The sequence below is a fragment of the Ammodytes marinus genome (assembly GCF_949987685.1).
Source record: "Ammodytes marinus genome assembly, contig: scaffold_76, whole genome shotgun sequence".
NCBI classification, from domain to species: Eukaryota; Metazoa; Chordata; class Actinopteri; order Uranoscopiformes; family Ammodytidae; genus Ammodytes; species Ammodytes marinus.
The window spans coordinates 85,167-106,392 of NW_027648534.1; the positions used below are offsets into that span (position 1 = coordinate 85,167).

General features: G+C 42.9%; 2 protein-coding genes across 2 annotated transcripts; one reads left to right on the forward strand and one right to left on the reverse strand.

Moving 5' to 3' along the window:
* The first annotated feature begins 3,363 nt into the window (after nt 1-3,363).
* On the forward strand, nt 3,364-5,216 carry LOC307270406 (uncharacterized protein). The gene is made up of 2 exons (XM_080054289.1): nt 3,364-3,416; nt 3,962-5,216. Exon 2 carries the CDS (start codon nt 3,971-3,973, stop codon nt 4,856-4,858), a length of 888 nt encoding a protein of 295 aa, XP_079910415.1. The 5' UTR covers nt 3,364-3,416; nt 3,962-3,970; the 3' UTR covers nt 4,859-5,216.
* A 5,159-nt stretch (nt 5,217-10,375) lies between these two features.
* LOC307270413 (uncharacterized protein) lies at nt 10,376-11,951 on the reverse strand. Its single transcript, XM_080054295.1, has 2 exons — nt 11,831-11,951; nt 10,376-11,597 (listed from the first exon to the last, which is right to left on the reverse strand). The coding sequence occupies exon 2, from the start codon at nt 11,586-11,588 to the stop codon at nt 10,701-10,703; it is 888 nt and encodes a 295-aa protein (XP_079910421.1). The 5' UTR covers nt 11,589-11,597; nt 11,831-11,951; the 3' UTR covers nt 10,376-10,700.
* Between the last annotated feature and the right edge of the window lie 9,275 nt (nt 11,952-21,226).

The window sequence follows — 21,226 nt, forward strand, 5'->3', positions numbered from 1 at the left end:
AAATTACCGGCCTAATACGCTCGCAACACGGGGGAATAAATATATAAGCGGCCGGTTTGGCCAAGCAAAAACGAGAGACCGCTGGCTTGACCACAGTTGTTCCACAGCCCAATACTTTGACCCATATTCTGGTTTGTGTCGTCGGTTGAGCCCCGCCCTTCCCAAAACTCAAGAGGAGAGAGCAAAGCAACTCAGTGACACTACCTGCACATGAAGTAGATAAAAAACAAAAGTGTTTAGTTTGTTACGTGACATAGTAAAGTTGCCAAGATATTTTCTGGCAATGAATGAATAGCTTAATAATGGTAATAATAACTTGCAAAACAGTTTGTGGGAAAACACATGTGGGTGTGTGTCTCTTGGGCAATAATTGAATTTGAACACCTGCAAAAGTGAGAAATCACCATTTCCCAGATGCCCAAAGTCACGTCTTCACAGCGCTTGTTTGGATCAACCAACAGTCGAGGTTGCCAAAGTTATATAAGATATTTAGTCATAACTTGAGCCATTTGTGGGAAAACACATGTGGGTGTGTGTCTCTTGTTCAGTTCTGTCTCGTTTGGATCGATCCATAATGATTTATTGACTCATAATGTTTGTTTGGCTCAAAGCAGGTAGTAAGTAAAATTGGCAGTTCATGGGAGAACAGATAGCGTGTCCTTCGTTACACCCACGCCTATTAAACCTGGCACAAGAACAGTGATATGATCTAGCAGTTGTTATCTGGTGCCACAATGCAGGTTCATTCTAGTCAGGGCATTTAAACAGGCACTCCCAAGTGACATACTTCAGAAAATCTGAAGGGGGCAGATGATGAAGTGTCCCTGTACCCCAAATTGCTCCCAATGGTTATCTTTATCTAAGAGCCTAGGTTTTGTTTCAACATTAACGGGGACACAGTAAATGGGGGATCCAGGGTACCTCCCCCATATCTATCTCATTATACCTGCTTTTACGAATTCCTATTCGTATTCAGGCTCATCCCGAGTTCACACTGAAGGTTTCACAACAAACTGGCAAAGACTGGATGGGAAGGACCGGCTTTAATCAAGTAGCTGTCAATCAGAGTGAATGAACCGCAGGTGGGAGGAGTTTAGCTGGAGAGCAGAATGTAGGTGAGCCACGCCCAGACACACACTGACAGACAGGGGAGATGAACAGACAGAACAGAGTGGGGAAAACGGGACAAACAAAAATTCACTACAATTACACTGTAAGAATAGATGCAGAAACTAACATTTACTCTACCACTATAGCAATGCCTGCTGGGTATGGAAGGTAGAGGTGATGTGTGCGTAGCATCTCTCTCATTCACTCACTGTGTGGAACTGTTTGGGAGGACAGGTGGCACACTCAAAGAAAAATAACGCCATTCCCAATTCAACTCAACACTAATGATTACTATGAACTAAAAAATGCATAATGTTGCTTAAAAAAAAGTAAGTAATGTCCGTACAGGAGCTAAATGTTCTGAAAAATACTCTAATGTGCAAAGCACACAGGTTTGTATTTAGATAATGTGACCCATGACCCTTATCTAGTTTCGGCGCATTACATGGAAAGAAGGGTGTATCACAAAAGGTGGCTCTCTTTTTACCTTGCTAGATCACCATGTTAACTTAGGCTGCACGGCTAACCTGCTCAGACCTGCTTTTGTTCATAGTTTGAGATAAGAATCGTCTCTGAAACTGTATCGTAACATTGGTTTACCACCTCTAGTGTATGAGCGGGGATCCTTACAGTCCATGACAGGGACTCATACTGTCCAATGCACATGGGAAATAGGGTAAGGTCAAGCGCCGCGCCACCTTTAAACCTAGCCAGTGAGCACCTTTAACCCTAGCCAGTGACCACCTAAAACACTAGCCAGTGAGCACCTTTAACCCTAGCCAGTGACCACCTAAAACACTAGCCAGTGACCACCTTTAACCCTAGCCAGTGACCATCTAAAACACTAGCCAGTGACCACCTTTAAACCCTAGCCAGTGACGACCTTTAACCCTAGCCAGTGACCACCTAGCCAGTGACCACCTTTAACCCTAGCCAGTGACCATCTAAAACACTAGCCAGTGACCACCTTTAAACCCTAGCCAGTGACCACCTAAAACCCTAGCCAGTGACCACCTTTAAACCCTAGCCAGTGACGACCTTTAACCCTAGCCAGTGACCACCTAAAACCCAGTGACCACCACCTAGCCAGTGACCACCTAAAACCCTAGCCAGTGACCACCTAAAACCCAGTGACCACCACCTAGCCAGTGACCACCTAAAACCCTAGCCAGTGACCACCTAAAACCCTAGCCAGTGACCACCTAAAACCCTGGCCAGTGACCACCTTTAAACCTAGCCAGTGACCACCTTTAACCCTAGCCAGTGACCAGCCTGACTAAGACATTTCTTACAGTGCACTGGGGAAATAGGGTAAGGTCCCACACAAAGCCAGGAAGCATGCTGTTAACGCAGTCAAGAGGCTGCTACAGTGACTGACGCGACATGTTCCTGTTTCTTCAAAATAAAAGTCAACTCACGTTTTGCCAGTTTAATGATTTTAATGTGAAGGTGCAGCTGCAGGAAATGCTCAGTCTGCATTAGCAGTAACTTAACCTGGATCTGTGCACCTCTACTGACTGTTCCTGCTAAGTAGCCTATACCTTTAAGAAATGCTATTGAGCAACGTTTGCATTTATTTAGTGTTACTTAATGATAAAGGGTTCCCACTTTACAATTATGGTCACAGAGAACATTAACAGAGAACATTAACAGAGAGCAATAACCAGTACAAACAGTTTCAAGCCTTTGAAACTTATTTTTTTCAAATTTGAATTATGTCAGGATTGTAATCCCTTTGAAGTCAATATCTTCACATATATGCATTCTCTCTCCTTGGAGTTCATGTGTGAATCACATTTCATGTCAGTCCTCTTGGTATTTTGAGAGTCTAGAAATCGTTCCAAACAAATCCTACAAAGAAGGAAATCCCACATAATACTAAACCTTTATATTACACCACAGTAGTTACTCTGTGTGCACAGGAGATGATGCTTTTGCACATTATTTGTTTAGATCATGAATTCGGTATTTACAAATATAATCAAAATATGATCAAATTCAGGTTCAAATACAGGAAAAAATAATCAACATGTAACAATATTATTCTTTTGAACATAAAATTCCGAAACTCACATTTTTATCACCAGTTGAAGTCCTTTCATAAAGAAAAATGATTGCAGTATTTGTGAAATTCTTCATACCTTCAGGACATTTTTTTTGGAATGACGCATCAAAAGTTATAATTGCACAATGAGCCACAGCATCTATTTTCTCTATATAAAGGAGGCTGACTCTTGGTAGGTGCATCAGAATTCAGCACATCAGTTGACTTCTTGCTGCCTATCATTCACCCTGTGAGCAGAGACGTAAGTGTTCAAGAATCTTTTTTCTAAAGACTTAAGATTTGTTTTTTAAATCAGACCTTAATCCATTATAATCTGTGTAAATGGGGGCAGTATGCGTGCACATGTAAAGTATTATTTACCTCAGATTTCATTATGGTCATTGATATTATATATAATATATATACACTCACCGGCCACTTTATTAGGTACACCTATTCAATTGCTTATAAAATCCAATAGCTAATCAGCCAATCACATGGCAGCAACTCAGTGCATTGTTCAAAGTCACTTAAACCCCCTTTCTTCCCCATTCTGTTGCTCGGTTTTAACTGCAATAAATTGTCCTGTCCAGGTCTACATGTCTAAATGCATTGAGTTGCAGCCATGTGATTGGCTGATAAGTTATAGTGTTAACAAGAAATTGATCCACTGTACCTAATAAAGTGGTCGGTGAGAGTATGTATTATATATAAGTGATATTTTAATTTGCCACAATTATATTACAGCTCACCTGAAAAGTCATACTTCTAACATCGTTTACTCATGATCTTCCTTCTTGTTTGCAGTTAAACACAATGTCTTTCATTACCGACATTAATGTGTCCCTCGATGCAATTGACGAGCAAAATCTCCAAGCACAAGGTTTCTTCATAATCAATGAGAATCTGAACAAAGGGGTAGGGGGAGCGCGCATCTTTCTTTGGTACAAGAGAGGAGCCAATCCCGCAGCAGCAATCACCAGGATTCAAGCGTCATTCAACGACGAGATGGCCGAGGGGCTGGGAAAAGCAGGGTACACAAAGATCTGCAAAGACCTCAATGCTGGAGCAGGATTCATATCCAGACCAATCTACCTGTGGCACTTCAGAGGGTCCGGAGAATACCATACTCCCATAGAGGACATTTCTGTCACTACAAGTGTAGCAAATGAAGGCCAGAAGTTTACTCGGGGCTGGGAGAGAGTGGCCTGTGATCTGAACCGAGGGGTTGGAGGGGACTGGATCCACATCTGGATGAAGAGATCAGAGCAAACATACATCTGTGATGTCAATGCCACTGATTCCTTCGGTGTGGACAAAGAAAACTTCAAGGATGGCTACATCCGTGTGGATGAAGATACTAACAGGGGTCCCAATGGGTCCTTCGTCTTCCTCTGGTACCGTCAGACCACCGACCCGGAGCGTGCGCTCACTGACCTGCAAGTCTCCACCGATGAGAACAAGATGGAGGAACTTGAGCAGCAAGGCTACACACCAGTGAGTGTGAACCTCAACGACCGGAGCGGAGCTGACCAGGTGTACATGTGGTACAAGAAAACCAAAGGCGCCAATCCCATAAAGGGCATGACCCTGATTGTCAACGAAGAAGCTCGCCCAGATTATTTGAGGGCTGGTATCAATGTAATAGACAAAAATCTCAACGAGGGAAACTGCGGCCCCATCTACCTGTGTTTTAACCAGTGAAAGCCAGAGAAAGCCTTCCCCATGGCAAAACACCACAATCAGTCTCCCCCTCCCCCCTCAAAAAAGTAGGGGGGGGGGGGGGCACCTGTGGCGCAGTGGATAAAAAAAAAGTAAAATCATTTTGGTGAACGCTTCTTTCAACCTTTTTTTCTGTTTTACTACAGTGTATAAACAATGTGATTCATTACTTAACATGTTTACTACTGGTAATAAGTATCAATGGTGTTTGGGTTAAATGTTAAACTTGTTCAAATCAAATTAATCAAACTGTTTCAAATGGCTGTTTATCATGAAGTTTGAGCTCTGTATCTCTTTGTTCTGCACATTTCCTGCTTAAAAATAAATCAAAAAAGACAAAGTTGAATGTTCAGTGTGTTTGCTTTAGACTGAGTGTTTTCATCTTCTTATTCCCATCACTGTCCTACTGACAACACAGGGCCCACATCTATCACACTGCTAAAAGTAACATTTTTAAACTTTATTGTAAAGTTTATTTAAATTTTACGGCACAATTTATCAATTTCAGAAAAATATGTTTAAAAAATCATCCTATAGTAACTTATGCATTTCTTCTAAAGTGAAATGCTCTTTTAGGGAGCCCAAGTTCCTAGATGAATATTGTGCACACACATTTGGAGACTGTTCTGTACAAACTATCCTTGGTAATGATAAATAAATAGTTTGATAAAATCCCTTAACGGGGACACATGTCTGTGTGAGTATCTCTGAGCTAGCTATTCACCTAGCACAAGGGCTATCACTAAAGCAGGTAATAACTACACTGAACTAATTAAAACACGTGATAACCTCTGCACCATGTCTGTCATGTTCACCTGCAGCAGAATCTAAATGATCAAATCAGTTTTATTTTGTACAGCCCAATATCACAAATAGACATTTGCCTCAGTGGGCTTTACATTCCATAAAATGTGTTGTTTTATCGAGGACAATAAGCTAATAACTATACTTCATATTTTAATTAGATATACAGTGTATGTTTTTTCATTGGTTAAACACATGATGAAAACTGCTAGAGTTTAAAGGCAGAATTTCAACGGTTCCTGCCTCTCATATCTTTGGAACGTAAGACATTGCAATCAATATTTCTCTAACAATTATAGGGCCGACATTCAGCAGGGTGATTTATTTGACCGATCACTGATAAAATGAATTCATTAGAAAGTGCACGACTTTGACTCTGCTGCAGCTTTGTTCCTCCCTCTGCTGTATTTACACTCACCATTCACTCTGACTTAATGTCTCGCCCACAACACTGTCTGATTGGCTAGATGCCCACGACACTGTCTGATTGGCTAGAAGTCACACGAGTAATGGCCAATCAAGACTGATGCCTTGGTGCCACTGATTCATAATAGGTTTGTACGTGATACAGTACTAAGTACTAGTAATATAGCAGTAGCTTCCAAGTTAGCACATAAGATACACAAATCTGAATAATAAAGAGGCTATTTGGGAATAAGAAAATATCTGTATTTATCTCATTATACGTGGTTTTGCAAATTCCTGTTTGGATTCAGTCTCATCCCGAGTTCACACTGAAGGTTTCACAACAAACTGGCAAAGACTGGATGGGACGGACCGGTTTAAATCAGTTAGCTGTCAATCAGAGTGAATGAACCGCAGGTGGGAGGAGTTTAGCTGGAGAGCAGAATGTAGGTGAGCCACGCCCAGACACACACTGACAGACAGGGGAGACAAACAGACAGAACAGAGTGGGAAAAACAAGGGACAGACAGGGGAAACACAGCTAGTTGTCAGTTATTATCAGCTATTCATTTAGTGCCAGGAAATGTCTTGGCATCTATTATATATTTACTGTATGAGTTATTCTTCATGTCGAAAGATTTCGTGTTTCCATCTTTTCAATGTATGAAAAAGTGTTGCTTTTAGTAATTGTAACATTTTAATTCATTTTCCATAATTTTGCAGTCTCGACTGTTGGTTGGTCCTAACAGCTGTGATGATGATGTCACTTTGATAATTTGGGGATTGTGACAGTGTTTCTCACTGTTTCAGCTCTTTACACATTGAGTCTGCCATCTGTCCCAATCCTTTGACACAGTGAATGAATGAGAGAGATGCAGGAGTCACTAACAGGCCCAGACGCCGTCCTATACGGACCTGGACCTGTCAATCAATCAATTATTTAAGTATTTTAAATTTTGACAAGGCGCTTCTACTTTGACCGGCGCAGCTTTTCTAGACTTTACGGTTTAGCACATCAGGAAATCCATTGACCAATTGCATTCGAGTAAAGCCGTCCCACGTGATGCCACTCCCGGCATCAGGCTCACAGACAGAGAGAGAGAGAGAGAGAGAGCTATGGGAGAGAACAGTGAACTGGAGACAGACAAATAACTAGACATCGCGCTCTCCCAAAACAAATAACACAACAACTAACACATTTGAGAAAGCCATTCCTTATGAAAAGACAGGCAAGCTCTGGAGAGAGGGAAATGCAAATGTTTTACCTGGCAAAGGATATTATTTTAAGTTATGACAAAAAGTTTGTTCAAAAGAGTCTGAGGTAAACCATGTCAACATTCTTGTTAATGATTTTTGGTGCATAATAACTAAAAGCTGCTTCTCCTTGTTTAGTCCTAACTCTGGGGACTGTAAGTAGACCTGTCCCAGACGACCTAAGGGCTCTGGACGGTTCATAACGTATCAGCAGATCAGTAATGTAGGCCTTCTTTGACCTGAATGGTCTGTTTTTTTCTATTTTTTCATGTGCATAAATGTGTTTATTTAACTAAGTTTAGCCTATTACAGGCCTACTAAGACTTGTTAAATAGTCTTAACCAGTATGATAAACTAATGAATCGGGATAGAATCAAGAGTGTGATCCTGCCATAAAAAAGGTGATAGGTTATGGTATTTTTGCCAATAGCGCAGATCATAATTTTATTTTACATGGATTATTTTTTTAATTACTACCTGCTTTGAGTATAAATCAGTATTGATCAAGATAGACCTGAACAAAAGACACCCACAAACTGTTTTAACAGCTCAAGTTATTATTACCGTTATTCAGCTATTCATTCATTGCCGGGAAATATCTTGGCAACTTTACTATGTCACGTACAACTATTTTATGAATCAGTGGCACTCATAATGTAATAACTGATATAATGTAAAAAGGTTTTTTATTTTGCATCAGTTAAAACAATATGAAGCCAGGAACATATTTTTCTCCTAATGTCCTAGTGTAATAATTTTATTACATTAGAGTGAGTCAATAATTGATGGATCTCAGGGGAAATTTCTTCAATGTAGAATGCAATGAAAGAGCTCTTTCAATAGTGTTTACTGTAATTCAGCTCAGAGTGGATTATGGTGTTTTTGCCACTTCAATGTGGAGGACTGTAACGTGTTTAACTTTGGAATCACCTGCTGCCGTGTAGCTCAGTTGATGGCGGCAGTGGCGGAGTGGGGAGTTTGCCTCTGGTGTGCAGGGTCGGAGGTTCGATCCCCCTTTTCCCCGCCAAGTGTCGAAGTGTCCCTGGGCAAGACACTGAACCCCGAATTGCTCCCGATAGTTAGCTTGCACCCTGCGTGGTAGCTGCTGCTATCGGTGTATGAATGAAAACAATGTAAATCGCTTTGAGTCTGTGGAAAACGGAGATAAAGCGCTATATAAGTCCATTTACCATTTACTCAGTGCTGCCAACTGACACCTGACACTCCTGCTGCTTCTGCATGTCAGCTGCACCAAGGCTTCTGTCTTCATTGGCCGTTACTCGTGTGACGTCTAGCCAATCAGATGGAGTTGTGAGCTTCTAGCCAATCAGACAGTGTTGTGAGCTTCTAGCCAATCAGATGGTGTTGTGAGCTTCTAGCCAATCAGACAGTGTTGTGAGCTTCTAGCCAATCAGACAGTGTTGTGAGCTTCTAGCCAATCAGATTGAGTTGTGGGCGAGACATTAAGTCAGAGCGAATGGTGAGTGTAAACTCAGCAGAGGGAGGAACAAAGCTGCAGCAGAGTCAAAGTCGTGCACTTTCTAATTCATTCATTTTATCAGTGATCGGTCAAATAAACCCCCCTGCTGAATGTCGGCCCTATAATTGTTAGAGAAATATTGATTTGAGTTCCCCACGTCCCAAAGATATTAGTGAGTCAGGATCCATTGAAATTTGTTATAGTTATTAGTAATTATTTCTGATTAAAACTATAATTATGGGGCGCTCCGGTGGTGTGGTGGGTAGAGCGCGTACCATATGGGCTCAGTCCTTGTCCCAGTGGTCGTGGGTCCGAATCCGACCCGTGGACCATTATTGATTGTCAACTAGGGCCCGACTGACATTGATTTTGGAGTGCTGATGCCGATACCGATTCCGATTATTTACCCTGGCTTTTCCTCCCTATTAACTATCTTACCTCTGCACTACTGTCTTTGTTATTATGTGGATGTCTGGATTTTATGTCTTTTATTTTTGTTATTGTTATTTTACCTGTTATTGTACCATTTTTCACCTACTGAATGCACTATGAACAGCACTTTGGTCAGTGCAAACTGTTATAAATGTGCTTTTATAAATACATTTTACTTACTTACTTATAACTCACCTAGGCCCTTTGGCACAAATCACCCCAACCCCAGCATTTTGGATAATAAGCATGATGCAGCAATTTAGGACTTACAGCGTGTTAACTGCATAGACTCAAAGTGTAGCATACTAAAGCACTAAAACATGTGTCAAATGTTTTCAAACTTGTCTATAATTGTTCAGACACAATAATCAAAAAAACCTTGATCATAGAAATTTTACTTTGAAAGGCAAAAAACTGTTTTTTTTAGCTTTAATGTGCTTATATCTTATTCCATGTCTCTCCCTTCTTTACAGAATGAGTCAAATGGATGGCTCTTTCAAAAATATGTGGTGACATTTCCAATTTCTTCTATGGTGGCACTACTTCCCCGCTGGCACAACTCACCCCACTCTCCCCTACTATATATATGATTATAATATACAGTAGTTATTTAGCTTATTGTCCTCGATAATGCAACATATTTTATAGTCTGCTGCAGGTAAACATGACAGACATTGTGCAGAGGTTATGAAAAGTGTTTTAGTGACTTAATTAGTTATTACCTGCTTTAGTGATAGCCTTTGTGCTAGGTGAATAGCTAGCTCAGAGATACAGTCACACAGACATGTGTCCCCATAAAGGGATTTTATCAAACCATTTATTTATCATTACCAATGATAGTTTGTACAGAACAGTCTCCAAATGTGTGTGCACAATATTCATCAAGGATATACAATTAACCAACTTGGGAGCCCTCTTGCCCTCCCTTAAATAGCATTTTACTTTAGAAGAAATGCCGAAGTTACTTGAATTGTGCAACAAATTTAAAATCTACTTTTTCTAGCACAATAAACATTTTACTTTTAGCAGTGTGATAGATGTGGGCCCTGTGTTGTCAGTAGGACAGTGATGGGAATAAGAAGATGAAAACACTCAGTCTAAAGCAAACACACTGAACATTCAACTTTGTCTTTTTTGATTTATTTTTAAGCAGGAAATGTGCAGAACAAAGAGATACAGAGCTCAAACTTCACGATAAACAGCCATTTGAAACAGTTTGATTAATTTGATTTGAACACGTTTAACATTTAATTCAAACACCATTGATACTTATTACCAGCAGTAAACATGTTAAGTAATGAATCACATTGTTTATACACTGTAGTAAAACAGAAAGAAAGGTTGAAAGAAGCGTTCACCATTTTTTTTTGGGGGGGAGGGGGGCCTCGACGACAACTGAGTGTTGAATATTCTCAGCAGTGTTGGCATGGGGACGGCTTTCTCTGGCTCTCAATTTTTAAAGGCCAGGAACATGGAGTTGCAGTTCCCTGCATTGAGATTTTTATCAATGACTTTGACACCATTCTTCGCATATTCCTGGCAAGTATTGTCATTGACAATCACGGTCATGCCCTCAATGGGATTGTCGCCTCTGCTTTTCTTGTACCACATGTACACCTGGCCAGCTCCGCTCTGATCGTTGAGGTTTGCATACAGTGATGAGTAGCCCTGCTGCTGATAACTCATTCTCTCGGTGTTATCGGTGGAGATTTTCAGGTCAGTGAGCGCCTGCTCGGGGTTGGTGGTCTGACGGTACCAGAGGAAGACGAAGGACCCATTGGGACCCCTGTTAGTATCTTCATCTATACGGATGTAGCCATCCTTGAAGTTGTCTTTGTCCACACCGAAGGAATCAGTGGCATCGACATTACAGATGTAGGTTTGCTCGGATCTCTTCATCCAGATGTGGATCCAATCCCCTCCAACTTTGCGGTTCAGATCACAGGCCAGTCTCTCCCAGCCATTCCTAAACTTACGGGCTTCATTTACGGAATTTGTAGTGACACTGATGTCCTCTATGGGTGTATGGAACCGCCCGCGGCCTTTGTAGTACCACAGGTAGATTTCTTTGCATTCGCATCCTGCTCCAGAATTGAGGTTTCTTTTGATCTTATGGTACCCGGCTTTCCCCAGCCCCACGGCCATCTCGTCGTTGAATGATGCTTGAATCCTGGTGATTGGTTTTGAGTTGCTTCCTAGTTTGTACCAAAGAAAGACGCGGTTTCCTCCGGTCCCCGCGTTCAGATTCTCATCGATGATGAAGAAACCTTGTGATTGGAGCTGTTGCTCCTCAAGTGCATTGACGGACACATAGATGTCGGTGACGTAGTCGCCCATTGTGGTTAACTGCAAACAAGAAGGAAGATCATGAGTAAACACAATATCACAAAGTTAAAAGCTTGACTCGTCACCATATTAAAATATAACTAGTCAAAAATTGATCACCATAATGACATAGGAAATTAATATGTGCATGCATACTGCCCCATTTACACTATTAACAAAGATCATAATGGATGAAGGTCTGATTTAAAAATTTAAAAAAGTCAATAGAAAAAAAAAGATTCTTGAACACTTACTTGTCTGGTGACAGGGTGAATGCTAGGCAGGAAGAAGTCAACTGATGTGCTGAGTTCTGATGCACCTACCAAGAGTCAGCCTCCTTTATATAGAGAAAAGAGATGCTGTGGCTCATTGTGTAATCCCTACCTTTTGATGAGTCATCCAAAAAAATGTCCTCAAGGTATCTGTCGCCATGACATGTTCTAATGAGTCTTATTGAGTTTCTACCTGCTTTGGGCCAAATAAATGACAGGTGGCTTGGCAGGACTTCAGAGAAGAAAAGTTGATTAAGTAAAAAGAGCAGGACCTCACAACCCTCTATGTGCAGTCGAACTCTCTCTCTCGTTTGTCCATTGATTTCGATGATGACGTCGACTTTTAAACTGTTTGTAAAGTTTTAAATAAATAAAAACATGCTTTATAGCCGAAAACAGCACTACCACTTTCAACAGACAGAGTAACTGCATAGTCCCTTATGCCTCGTTTCCACCGAGTAGAGCGGGTCGGATCGGAGCGGTTCGGTCCGGGTAGCTTTTCATTTGCCAAAAGTTGGGTAGGGTATGGTTTAAGCGCACCTAACCGCTCTGAGCCGCTCCTAATTTCGGGTGGGGGGGGTGGGGGGGGGGTACCAGACGCCTGAAAGGGTGCCGAAAAGGCGTAGCTACACATGCCGTCCGTTTATTGGTCGAAAGAATCATTTCCGCCGTGTGTAGTCACCTCGGCAAGAGTGAAGAGAGTCTTGTGTTTTAGCGAAAATGTGAGCACAGCACTGTTTATTGTGTGGTGTTTTTCCTCGTCATTAAATTAATCAGTTGGTTACACTGTGTCCCATAGTCACGTAGCTGCCGCAGCCAGTGCTGTTCGCTCACTGTCTCTATCAGTTGCACCGAGCCGTCTCTGTGCGTTTACGCTCTCAACAACACGGGGGGAATAAATAAAGAAGCGGCTGGTTTGACCAAGCAAAAACGAGAGACCGCTGGCTTGACCACAGTTGTTCCACAGCCCGATAGTTTGACCCATATTCTGGCGGCGGCTATAGCAGTCCAGCCTAAACCCCTCCCCACCAGTAAGCTGTCCCGCTCTGAGCCGCTCCGACCCGACCCGCTCTACTCGGTGGAAACGAGGCATTACATGTGGAAATGTGGTTCAATATAAGTGTCTAGTGTTATGTAGGATTTCTTTGGGAGAAATATGAATTCATGTTAGGACCACCAAGGCTTTCTGTTTCAAAGTGGTTCTTCTGACACATTAGTCATTATTGCACGGATATGGTCCCAACAAACACAAAGGCTCCAGGTGTGTAGCGATGTTAGCTCTACCTAGCATGCTGTGTAGCGATGTTAGCTTGGTGATGAATGTTCCACTCTGTGTTCGTCTGCACCGTTTCAAGAAATGAGCTGGGGATCGAAGCAAAATAATCTCCACCAAAGTTTTCACTCTCAAATGGATTTAAGGGAAAAGATCTTATACATTTGGGGGGCGGCTGAAATCCTGTGTGTTTAGTGCCCATGTTCATTGTGAATAAGGTCATGTGCCTCTGCTCCATTGGTGGACTAATACAATGGCCACACAGACAGAGGCTGGGCTGCTGGTTCAGTGGGGCCCTAGTATGTTGAGGTGAGTAAGAAAGCAGCATCGGTTGTATTGGTGGTTCGGGCTAAAACGTTAATATTGCCTGTCTTATGGGTCAGTCTGTCTCTGACAAAAGTTCAGCTGTCTGGGCGCTCCGGTGGCGTAGTGGATAGAGCGTGTACCATATTGGCTCCGGCCTTCGTTGCATTGGTCGCGGGTTCAAATCCGACCCGTGGACCTTTACTGCAGGTCATCCCCCCCTCTCTCTGTCTCCCCATTTCAACTCTGTACTGTCTAATGAAGCTTGAAAATTCCCAAAAATAATCTTTAAAAAAAAAGTTCAGCTTTGTCCCCTGTTAGAACACACTTCATAATGGTTGTATTCTGTAAGAGTGGGTAAATCCTGTATATATTCTACAAGGTTAAAAACCCTAATCTCACAAATTGACAGTAACAGAATTGGGCAATACTTGAATTTGAACACCTGCTAAAGTGAGAAATCACCATTTCCCAGATGCCCAAAGTCACGTCTTCACAGCGCTTGTTTGGATCAACCAACAGTCGAGGTTGCCAAAGTTATATAAGATATTTAGTCATAACTTGAGCCATTTGTGGGAATACACATGTGGGTGTGTGTGTCTTGTTCAGTTCTGTCTCGTTTGGATCGATCCATAATGATTTATTGACTCTTGTTGTTTATTTGGCTCAAAGCAGGTAGTAATTAAAATTGATACTTCATGGGAGAACAGATTGCGTGTCCTTCATCACACCCACGCCTATTATACCTGTCCCTCTGTCTGTCTGTCTGTCTGTCTGTCTGTCTGTCTGTCTGTCTGTCCCTCTGTCTGTCCGTCTGTCTGTCTGTCTGTCTGTCTGTCTGTCTGTCTGTCCCTCTGTCTGTCCGTCTGTCTGTCTGTCTGTCTGTCTGTCCGTCTGTCCGTCTGTCCGTCTGTCTGTCTGTCTGTCTGTCCCTCTGTCTGTCTGTCTGTCTGTCTGTCTGTCTGTCTGTCTGTCTGCACATTTATTATTATTCAGTGGTAACTTGGCCTACATCCTCTAATGATCCTCGTAAATTTCTGCCTTTTTTTTGGAATCCTGCCTGAACTCTGTAATTTTGGACTCGACTGCACTTATATAGTTTATTCTAAATGTATATTTAGATTTATTTATAATTATAAAGGACTCATTAAAACACTTGATGGGAGAACAGATAGCGTGTCCTTCGTTACACCCACGCCTATTAAACCTGGCACAAGAACAGTGATATGATCTAGCAGTTGTTATCTGGTGCCACAATGCAGGTTCATTCTAGTCTCTAGTGAGAGACTTCAGAGAATCTGAAGGGGGGCCGATGATCCACCCAGACACACTAGGGCTGTGTCTTGATTCAGGGGTTGCAGCCTTGGTAGGACGCAGTCTCGCGGTCTATGAAGGCTATAGCCTATGAAGGCCGATTTTAAGGCCAACGAGCCTTGTTAAATGAGACGGTCTCCGCAGGTCTCGGTTTACGAGCATTTCCGGTCTACGTAACAAGCCGTTACCTTGCGTGACGACTCGCCGCTCCTGTGCTGCCTAGCAACCCTGATGCCTTCCAAACGGGACAGCCTTTGCGCGCCACTATGACGCAATCGGTCTTCAAATGCAGCCTACGTAGGGTGCAACCCCTGAATCAAGACACAGCCTAGGTAAGGCTGGACGTGGCTGAACAGTGCAGGTGAATATGGGAGAGGCACAGAGAAAGGGCTGATGTAGCTAAGCATGTAGAGCAGGTGAATATGGGAGAGGCACAGAGAAAGGGCTGATGTAGCTAAGCATGTAGAGCAGTTGTCCACTGATTACGGGGTTGGTGGTTTAATCCCCGCCTCCTGCCATATGTCCAAGTGTCCCTGAACCCCACATTGCTCTGATGGTTAGCTTGCACCCTCCGTGGTAGCTGCTATCAGTGTATGAGTGTCTGTGTGTGTGTAAATGAGACAAACTACGTTAAGTGCTTTGGATAAAAGCACTATTTAAGTGCAGCCCAGTCCAAAAATACAGAGTTCAGGCAGGATCCAAAAATAGGTCAGAAATTCACGAGAATCATTACAGGAAGTAGACCAAGTTCCCACTGAATAATAACAAGATTTATTTATTTAAAGCACTTTCCAGTGTATTTAAAAGTGTTTTTGATTGTATTGCCTCAAAAAAAAGACTGGATGGGACGGACCGGTTTAAATCAGTTAGCTGTCAATCAGAGTGAATGAACCGCAGGTGGGAGGAGTTTAGCTGGAGAGCAGAGTGTAGGTGAGCCACGCCCAGACACACACTGACAGACAGGGGAGACAAACATGCAACAAGAACATAATGGGGAAAACAAGGGACAAACAGGGGAAACATTGATTTTTAGTGAATAATATTTTGGGCTTTGCTTGCTTTGTTGTTAAAATTATTATCTGTGAAATTGAATGATGTAAATACAGATATGAAGAAAGAACTGAGTTTGAAATGTTTCTACACACGGAATAACAAACAGTTAACAAACTAGATGCCCAGACATGTTCTGGCAGTAAATGAAAAGCTGATTAATGATCATAGCTTCAACTGTTGAAACACTTCATGGGAACGCATGACCAAAGCTTTCTCATCAGTCTTGCCAAATCTATTTATGTCTAGCAGCAGAGCTAACGTTAGCTTCCTGCAGGCTGATGCCTAGCAGCAGAGCTAACGTTAGCTTCATGCAGGCTGATGTCTAACAGCAGAGCTAACGTTAGCTTCATGCAGGCTGATGTGTAGCAGCAGAGCTAACGTTAGCTTCATGCAGGCTGATGTCAAGCAGCAGAGCTAACGTTAGCTTCATGCAGGCTGATGCCTAGCAGCAGAGCTAACGTTAGCTTCATGCAGGCTGATGTCTCTAGCAGCAGAGCTAACGTTAGCTTCATGCAGGCTGATGCCTAGCAGCAGAGCTAACGTTAGCTTCCTGCAGGCTGATGTCTAGCAGCAGAGCTAACGTTAGCTTCCTGCAGGCTGATGTCTCTAGCAGCAGAGCTAACGTTAGCTTCCTTGTCACTGGAGCTAGACTCACTGTGCGTTTAAAAAAACAAGAATATTTTTACTGCTTTTCAGACGGCTGGGGTCGACCTTGTTCAATTTATCATTTACTCGGTCGCTTTTGGATGTATTTGCACTTTACGCATGTAGCTCTCTTCTCTGTCTCTCTGACTGAGGGTGTGTGTGAGCGTGTGTGAGCGTGTGTTGGTGTGTGTGTGTGTGTGTGTGCGTGTGTGTGTGTGTGGGTGTATGTGTGTCGTCGGTTGAGCCCCGCCCTTCACAAAACTCAAGAGGAGAGAGCAAAGCAACTCAGTGACACTACCTGCACATGAAGTAGATAAAAAACAAAAGTGTTTAGTTTGTTACGTGACATAGTAAAGTTGCCAAGATATTTTCTGGCAATGAATGAATAGCTTAATAACGGTAATAAAAACAGTTTGTGGGAAAACACATGTGGGTGTGTGTCTCTTGGGCAATACTTGAATTTGAACACCTGCAAAAGTGAGAAATCACCATTTCCCAGATGCCCAAAGTCACGTCTTCACAGCGCTTGTTTGGATCAACCAACAGTCGAGGTTGCCAAAGTTATATAAGATATTTAGTCATAACTTGAGCCATTTGTGGGAATACACATGTGGGTGTGTGTCTCTTGGTCTGTCATTCATAATGATTTATCAACTCTTCATGGGAGAACAGATAGCGTGTCCTTCATTACACCCACGCCTATTAAACCTGGCACAAGAATAGTGATATGATCTAGCAGCTGTTATATGTGGGCTACACTCACGGACCTATCAAGGATACACTGTGTCCCGCTGCTACGATGTCACTATAGTTAGCCTGTAGCTTCTGCGGCCCGCGCTGTTTGCTCACTGTCTCTGTCGGCTTGCACCAAGCTGTCTCTGTGCAAAAAAATTACCGGCCTAATACGCTCGCAACACGGGGGAATAAATATATAAGCGGCCGGTTTGGCCAAGCAAAAACGAGAGACTGCTGGCTTGACCACAGTTGTTCCACAGCCCAATACTTTGACCCAGGGCTGGACTGGGACAAAAAATCGGCCCTGGCATTTTTGGCCATGGCAGCCCACCATGATTATTTATACGATATGTGGAGGCAGGGGCGTTGTACCAAATTCTGGGCCCCTATACAGGAAGTCCTGATGGGCCCTCTGAGAGGCAGTCTTACAACACAAACATGTAAAAGCTGTTTGTCTTTAGTCCAAAACCTATGAGTGACTGGTCCCTCTCTGAGCCAGATAACAACACAATGTTTCTATTGATGAATGAGCAAATCATTACGCGTACTTGAACACAACCCCTGGTCTAATGACTCTTAATAACCATGCACACACACAGTGTTTCTCACAGGAATTTGGGAGACTGTGTCGTGGACCCTGGACCTTCTAGGGGGTTCTGGGGGAATGCTCCCCCGGAAGATTTTTTTTTAAATGTTAAAGTAAAATTCATCAATCTGGTGCACTTTGAGGAGAAAACTAAGGCTAAATCAACTGTTTCCTATGTAAGCTATTTAGTACTATTTTCTGGAATAATTAATAGACACAGAATGACCAAAAAGCAGAAAGAAGAAATGTACATGTTTTAAAAATCCAGTCAGCTTCGGGAATTTTTTTACCTTTGTTTGTATTTTTTAATGGCCCAATATAGGCCCATGATCTTCGTAGCCCCGAACAATGTTATTTAAAAAATGTACTGACGAATGAAAGGCCCCTGATATCCGTTTTTTTTCTTCCTAAATAATATTTTTCAGGGCCTTCAAAGATCAGGGGCCTATAATAAGCCAGTAAATTTTTTATTTTTTTTTAAATAAGTTTTTTTTTTTTGGGTGCAGCCCCCCTCTGCCTTGGGCCCCCCAAGCCTGTCCGCAGTCCGACGGCCCTGAACGTAACTGACCATCGTCAGATGCTCAAAATTACCGAGTAGAAGTTGAATGCGTGATAATACAATTCAATGCAGCCTCTGAATGGGCGGCCCTCTGCTGTGTGTGTGATTGGGCCAGGCCCAGCCTAGAACCATTCTGAGTAATGGCCTGGGACAAAGTTTTATTTAACTTTCAGGTGAAGTTGACAGCCTGCACACACATTTTTATGTCCATGGCACTCCCGAGAGGGAAGGGACCTTGGCCCTCGGCTGTGTGACTTGGCCGGGCCGGGCCGAGTCACACAGCCGAGGGTCCATTTAAAAAAAAAAAAAAAAAAAAGATTTACATTTTTTTATTTTATTTTTTTTTTGGACCCGGCCCGGCCCAAAATGCCTGCCGGCCCACCGGGCATTGCCCGGTACGCCCGATGGCCAGTCCAGCCCTGCTTTGACCCATATTCTGGTTTGTGTTGTCGGTTGAGCCCCGCCCTTCACAAAACACAAGAGGAGAGAGCAAAGCAACTCAGTGACACTACCTGCACATGAAGTAGATAAAAAACAAAAGCGTTTAGTTTGTTACGTGACATAGTAAAGTTGCCAAGATATTTTCTGGCAATGAATGAATAGCTTAATAACGGTAATAAAAACAGTTTGTGGGAAAACACATGTGGGTGTGTGTCTCTTGGGCAATAATTGAATTTGAACACCTGCAAAAGTGAGAAATCACCATTTCCCAGATGCCCAAAGTCACGTCTTCACAGCGCTTGTTTGGATCAACCATCAGTCGAGGTTGCCAAAGTTTTATACGATATTTAGCCATAACTTGAGCCATTGAGCAACAAACTTTGTGGGAATACACATGTGGGTGTGTGTGTCTTGTTCAGTTCTGTCTCGTTTGGATCGATCCATAATGATTTATTGACTCATAATGTTTGTTTCGCTCAAAGCAGATAGTAAGTAAAATTGGCAGTTCATTACACCCACGCCTATTTAACCTGGCACAAGAATAGTGATATGATCTAGCAGTTGTTATCTGGTGCCACAATGCAGGTTCATTCTAGTCAGGGCATTTAAACAGGCACTCCCAAGTGACATACTTCAGAAAATCTGAAGGGGGCAGATGATGAAGTGTCCCTGTACCCCAAATTGCTCCCAATGGTTATCTTTATCTAAGAGCCTAGGTTTTGTTTCAACATTAACGGGGACACAGTAAATGGGGGATCCAGGGTACCTCCCCCATATCTATCTCATTATATGTGCTTTTACGAATTCCTATTGGATTCAGGCTCATCCCGAGTTCACACTGAAGGTTTCACAACAAACTGGCAAAGACTGGATGGGAAGGACCGGCTTTAATCAAGTAGCTGTCAATCAGAGTGAATGAACTGCAGGTGGGAGGAGTTTAGCTGGAGAGCAGAATGTAGGTGAGCCATGCCCAGACACACACTGACAGACAGGGGAGACAAACAGACAGAACAGAGTGGGAAAAACAAGGGACAAACAAAAAATCACTACAATTACACTGTAAGAATAGATGCAGAAACTAACATTTACTCTACCACTATAGCAATGCCTGCTGGGTATGGAAGGTAGAGGTGATGTGTGCGGAGCATCTCTCTCATTCACTCACTGTGTGGAACTGTTTGGGAGGACAGGTGGCACACTCAAAGAAAAATAACGCAATTCCCAATTCAACTCAACATTAAAGATTAATATGAACAATACAATGCATAATGTTGCTTAAAAAAAGTAAGTAATGTCCGTACAGGAGCTAAATGTTCTGAAAAATACTCTAATGTGCAAAGCACACAGGTTTGTATTTAGATAATGTGACCCATGACCCTTATCTAGTTTCGGCGCATTACATGGAAAGAAGGGTGTATCACAAAAGGTGGCCTTGCTAGATCACCATGTTAACTTAGGCTGCACGGCTAACCTGCTCAGACCTGCTTTTGTTCATAGTTTGAGATAAGAATCGTCTCTTAAACTGTATCGTAACATTGGTTTACCACCTCTAGTGTATGAGCGGGGATCCTTACAGTCCATGACAGGGACTCATACTGTCCAATGCACAGGGGAAATAGGGTAAGGTCAAGCGCCGTGCCACCTTTAACCCTAGCCAGTGACCACCTTTAAACCTGACCAGTGACCACTTTAACCCTAGCCAGTGACCACCTTTAAACCCTAGCCAGTGACCACCTTTAAACCCTAGCCAGTGACCACCACCTAGCCAGTGACCTTTAACCCTAGCCAGTGACCACCTAAAACCCTAGCCAGTGACCACCTTTAACCCTAGCCAGTGACCACCTAAAACCCTAGCCAGTGACCACCTAAAACCCTAGCCAGTGACCACCTAAAACCCTAGCCAGTGACCACCTAAAACCCTAGCCAGTGACCACCTAAAACCCTAGCCAGTGACCACCACCTAGCCAGTGACCACCTTTAACCCTAGCCAGTGACCACCTAAAACCCTAGCCAGTGACCACCTAAAACCCTAGCCAGTGACTACCTTTAAACCTAGCCAGTGACCACCTTTAAACCTGGCCAGTGACCACCTTTAAACCTGGCCAGTGACCACCTTTAAACCTAGCCAGTGACCACCTTTAACCCTAGCCAGTGACCACCTTTAACCCTAGCCAGTGACCACCTTTAACCCAGTGACCACCTTTAACCCTAGCCAGTGACCACCCTGACTAAGACATTTCTTACAGTGCACTGGGGAAATAGGGTAAGGTCCCACACAAAGCCAGGAAGCATGCTGTTAACGCAGTCAAGAGGCTGCTACAGTGACTGACACGACATTTTCCTGTTTCTTCAAAATAAAAGTCAACTCACGTTTTGCCAGTTTAATGATTTTAATGTGAAGGTGCAGCTGCAGGAAATGCTCAGTCTGCATTAACCTTGCTTCAGATCGGCTGACTGGATCTGTGCACC

Bases quoted from the DNA above. Each gene is read 5' to 3' on its own strand.
- LOC307270413 (XM_080054295.1), bottom strand. From the start codon at position 11,588: ATGGGCGACTACGTCACCGACATCTATGTGTCCGTCAATGCACTTGAG.
- LOC307270406 (XM_080054289.1), top strand. From the start codon at position 3,971: ATGTCTTTCATTACCGACATTAATGTGTCCCTCGATGCAATTGACGAG.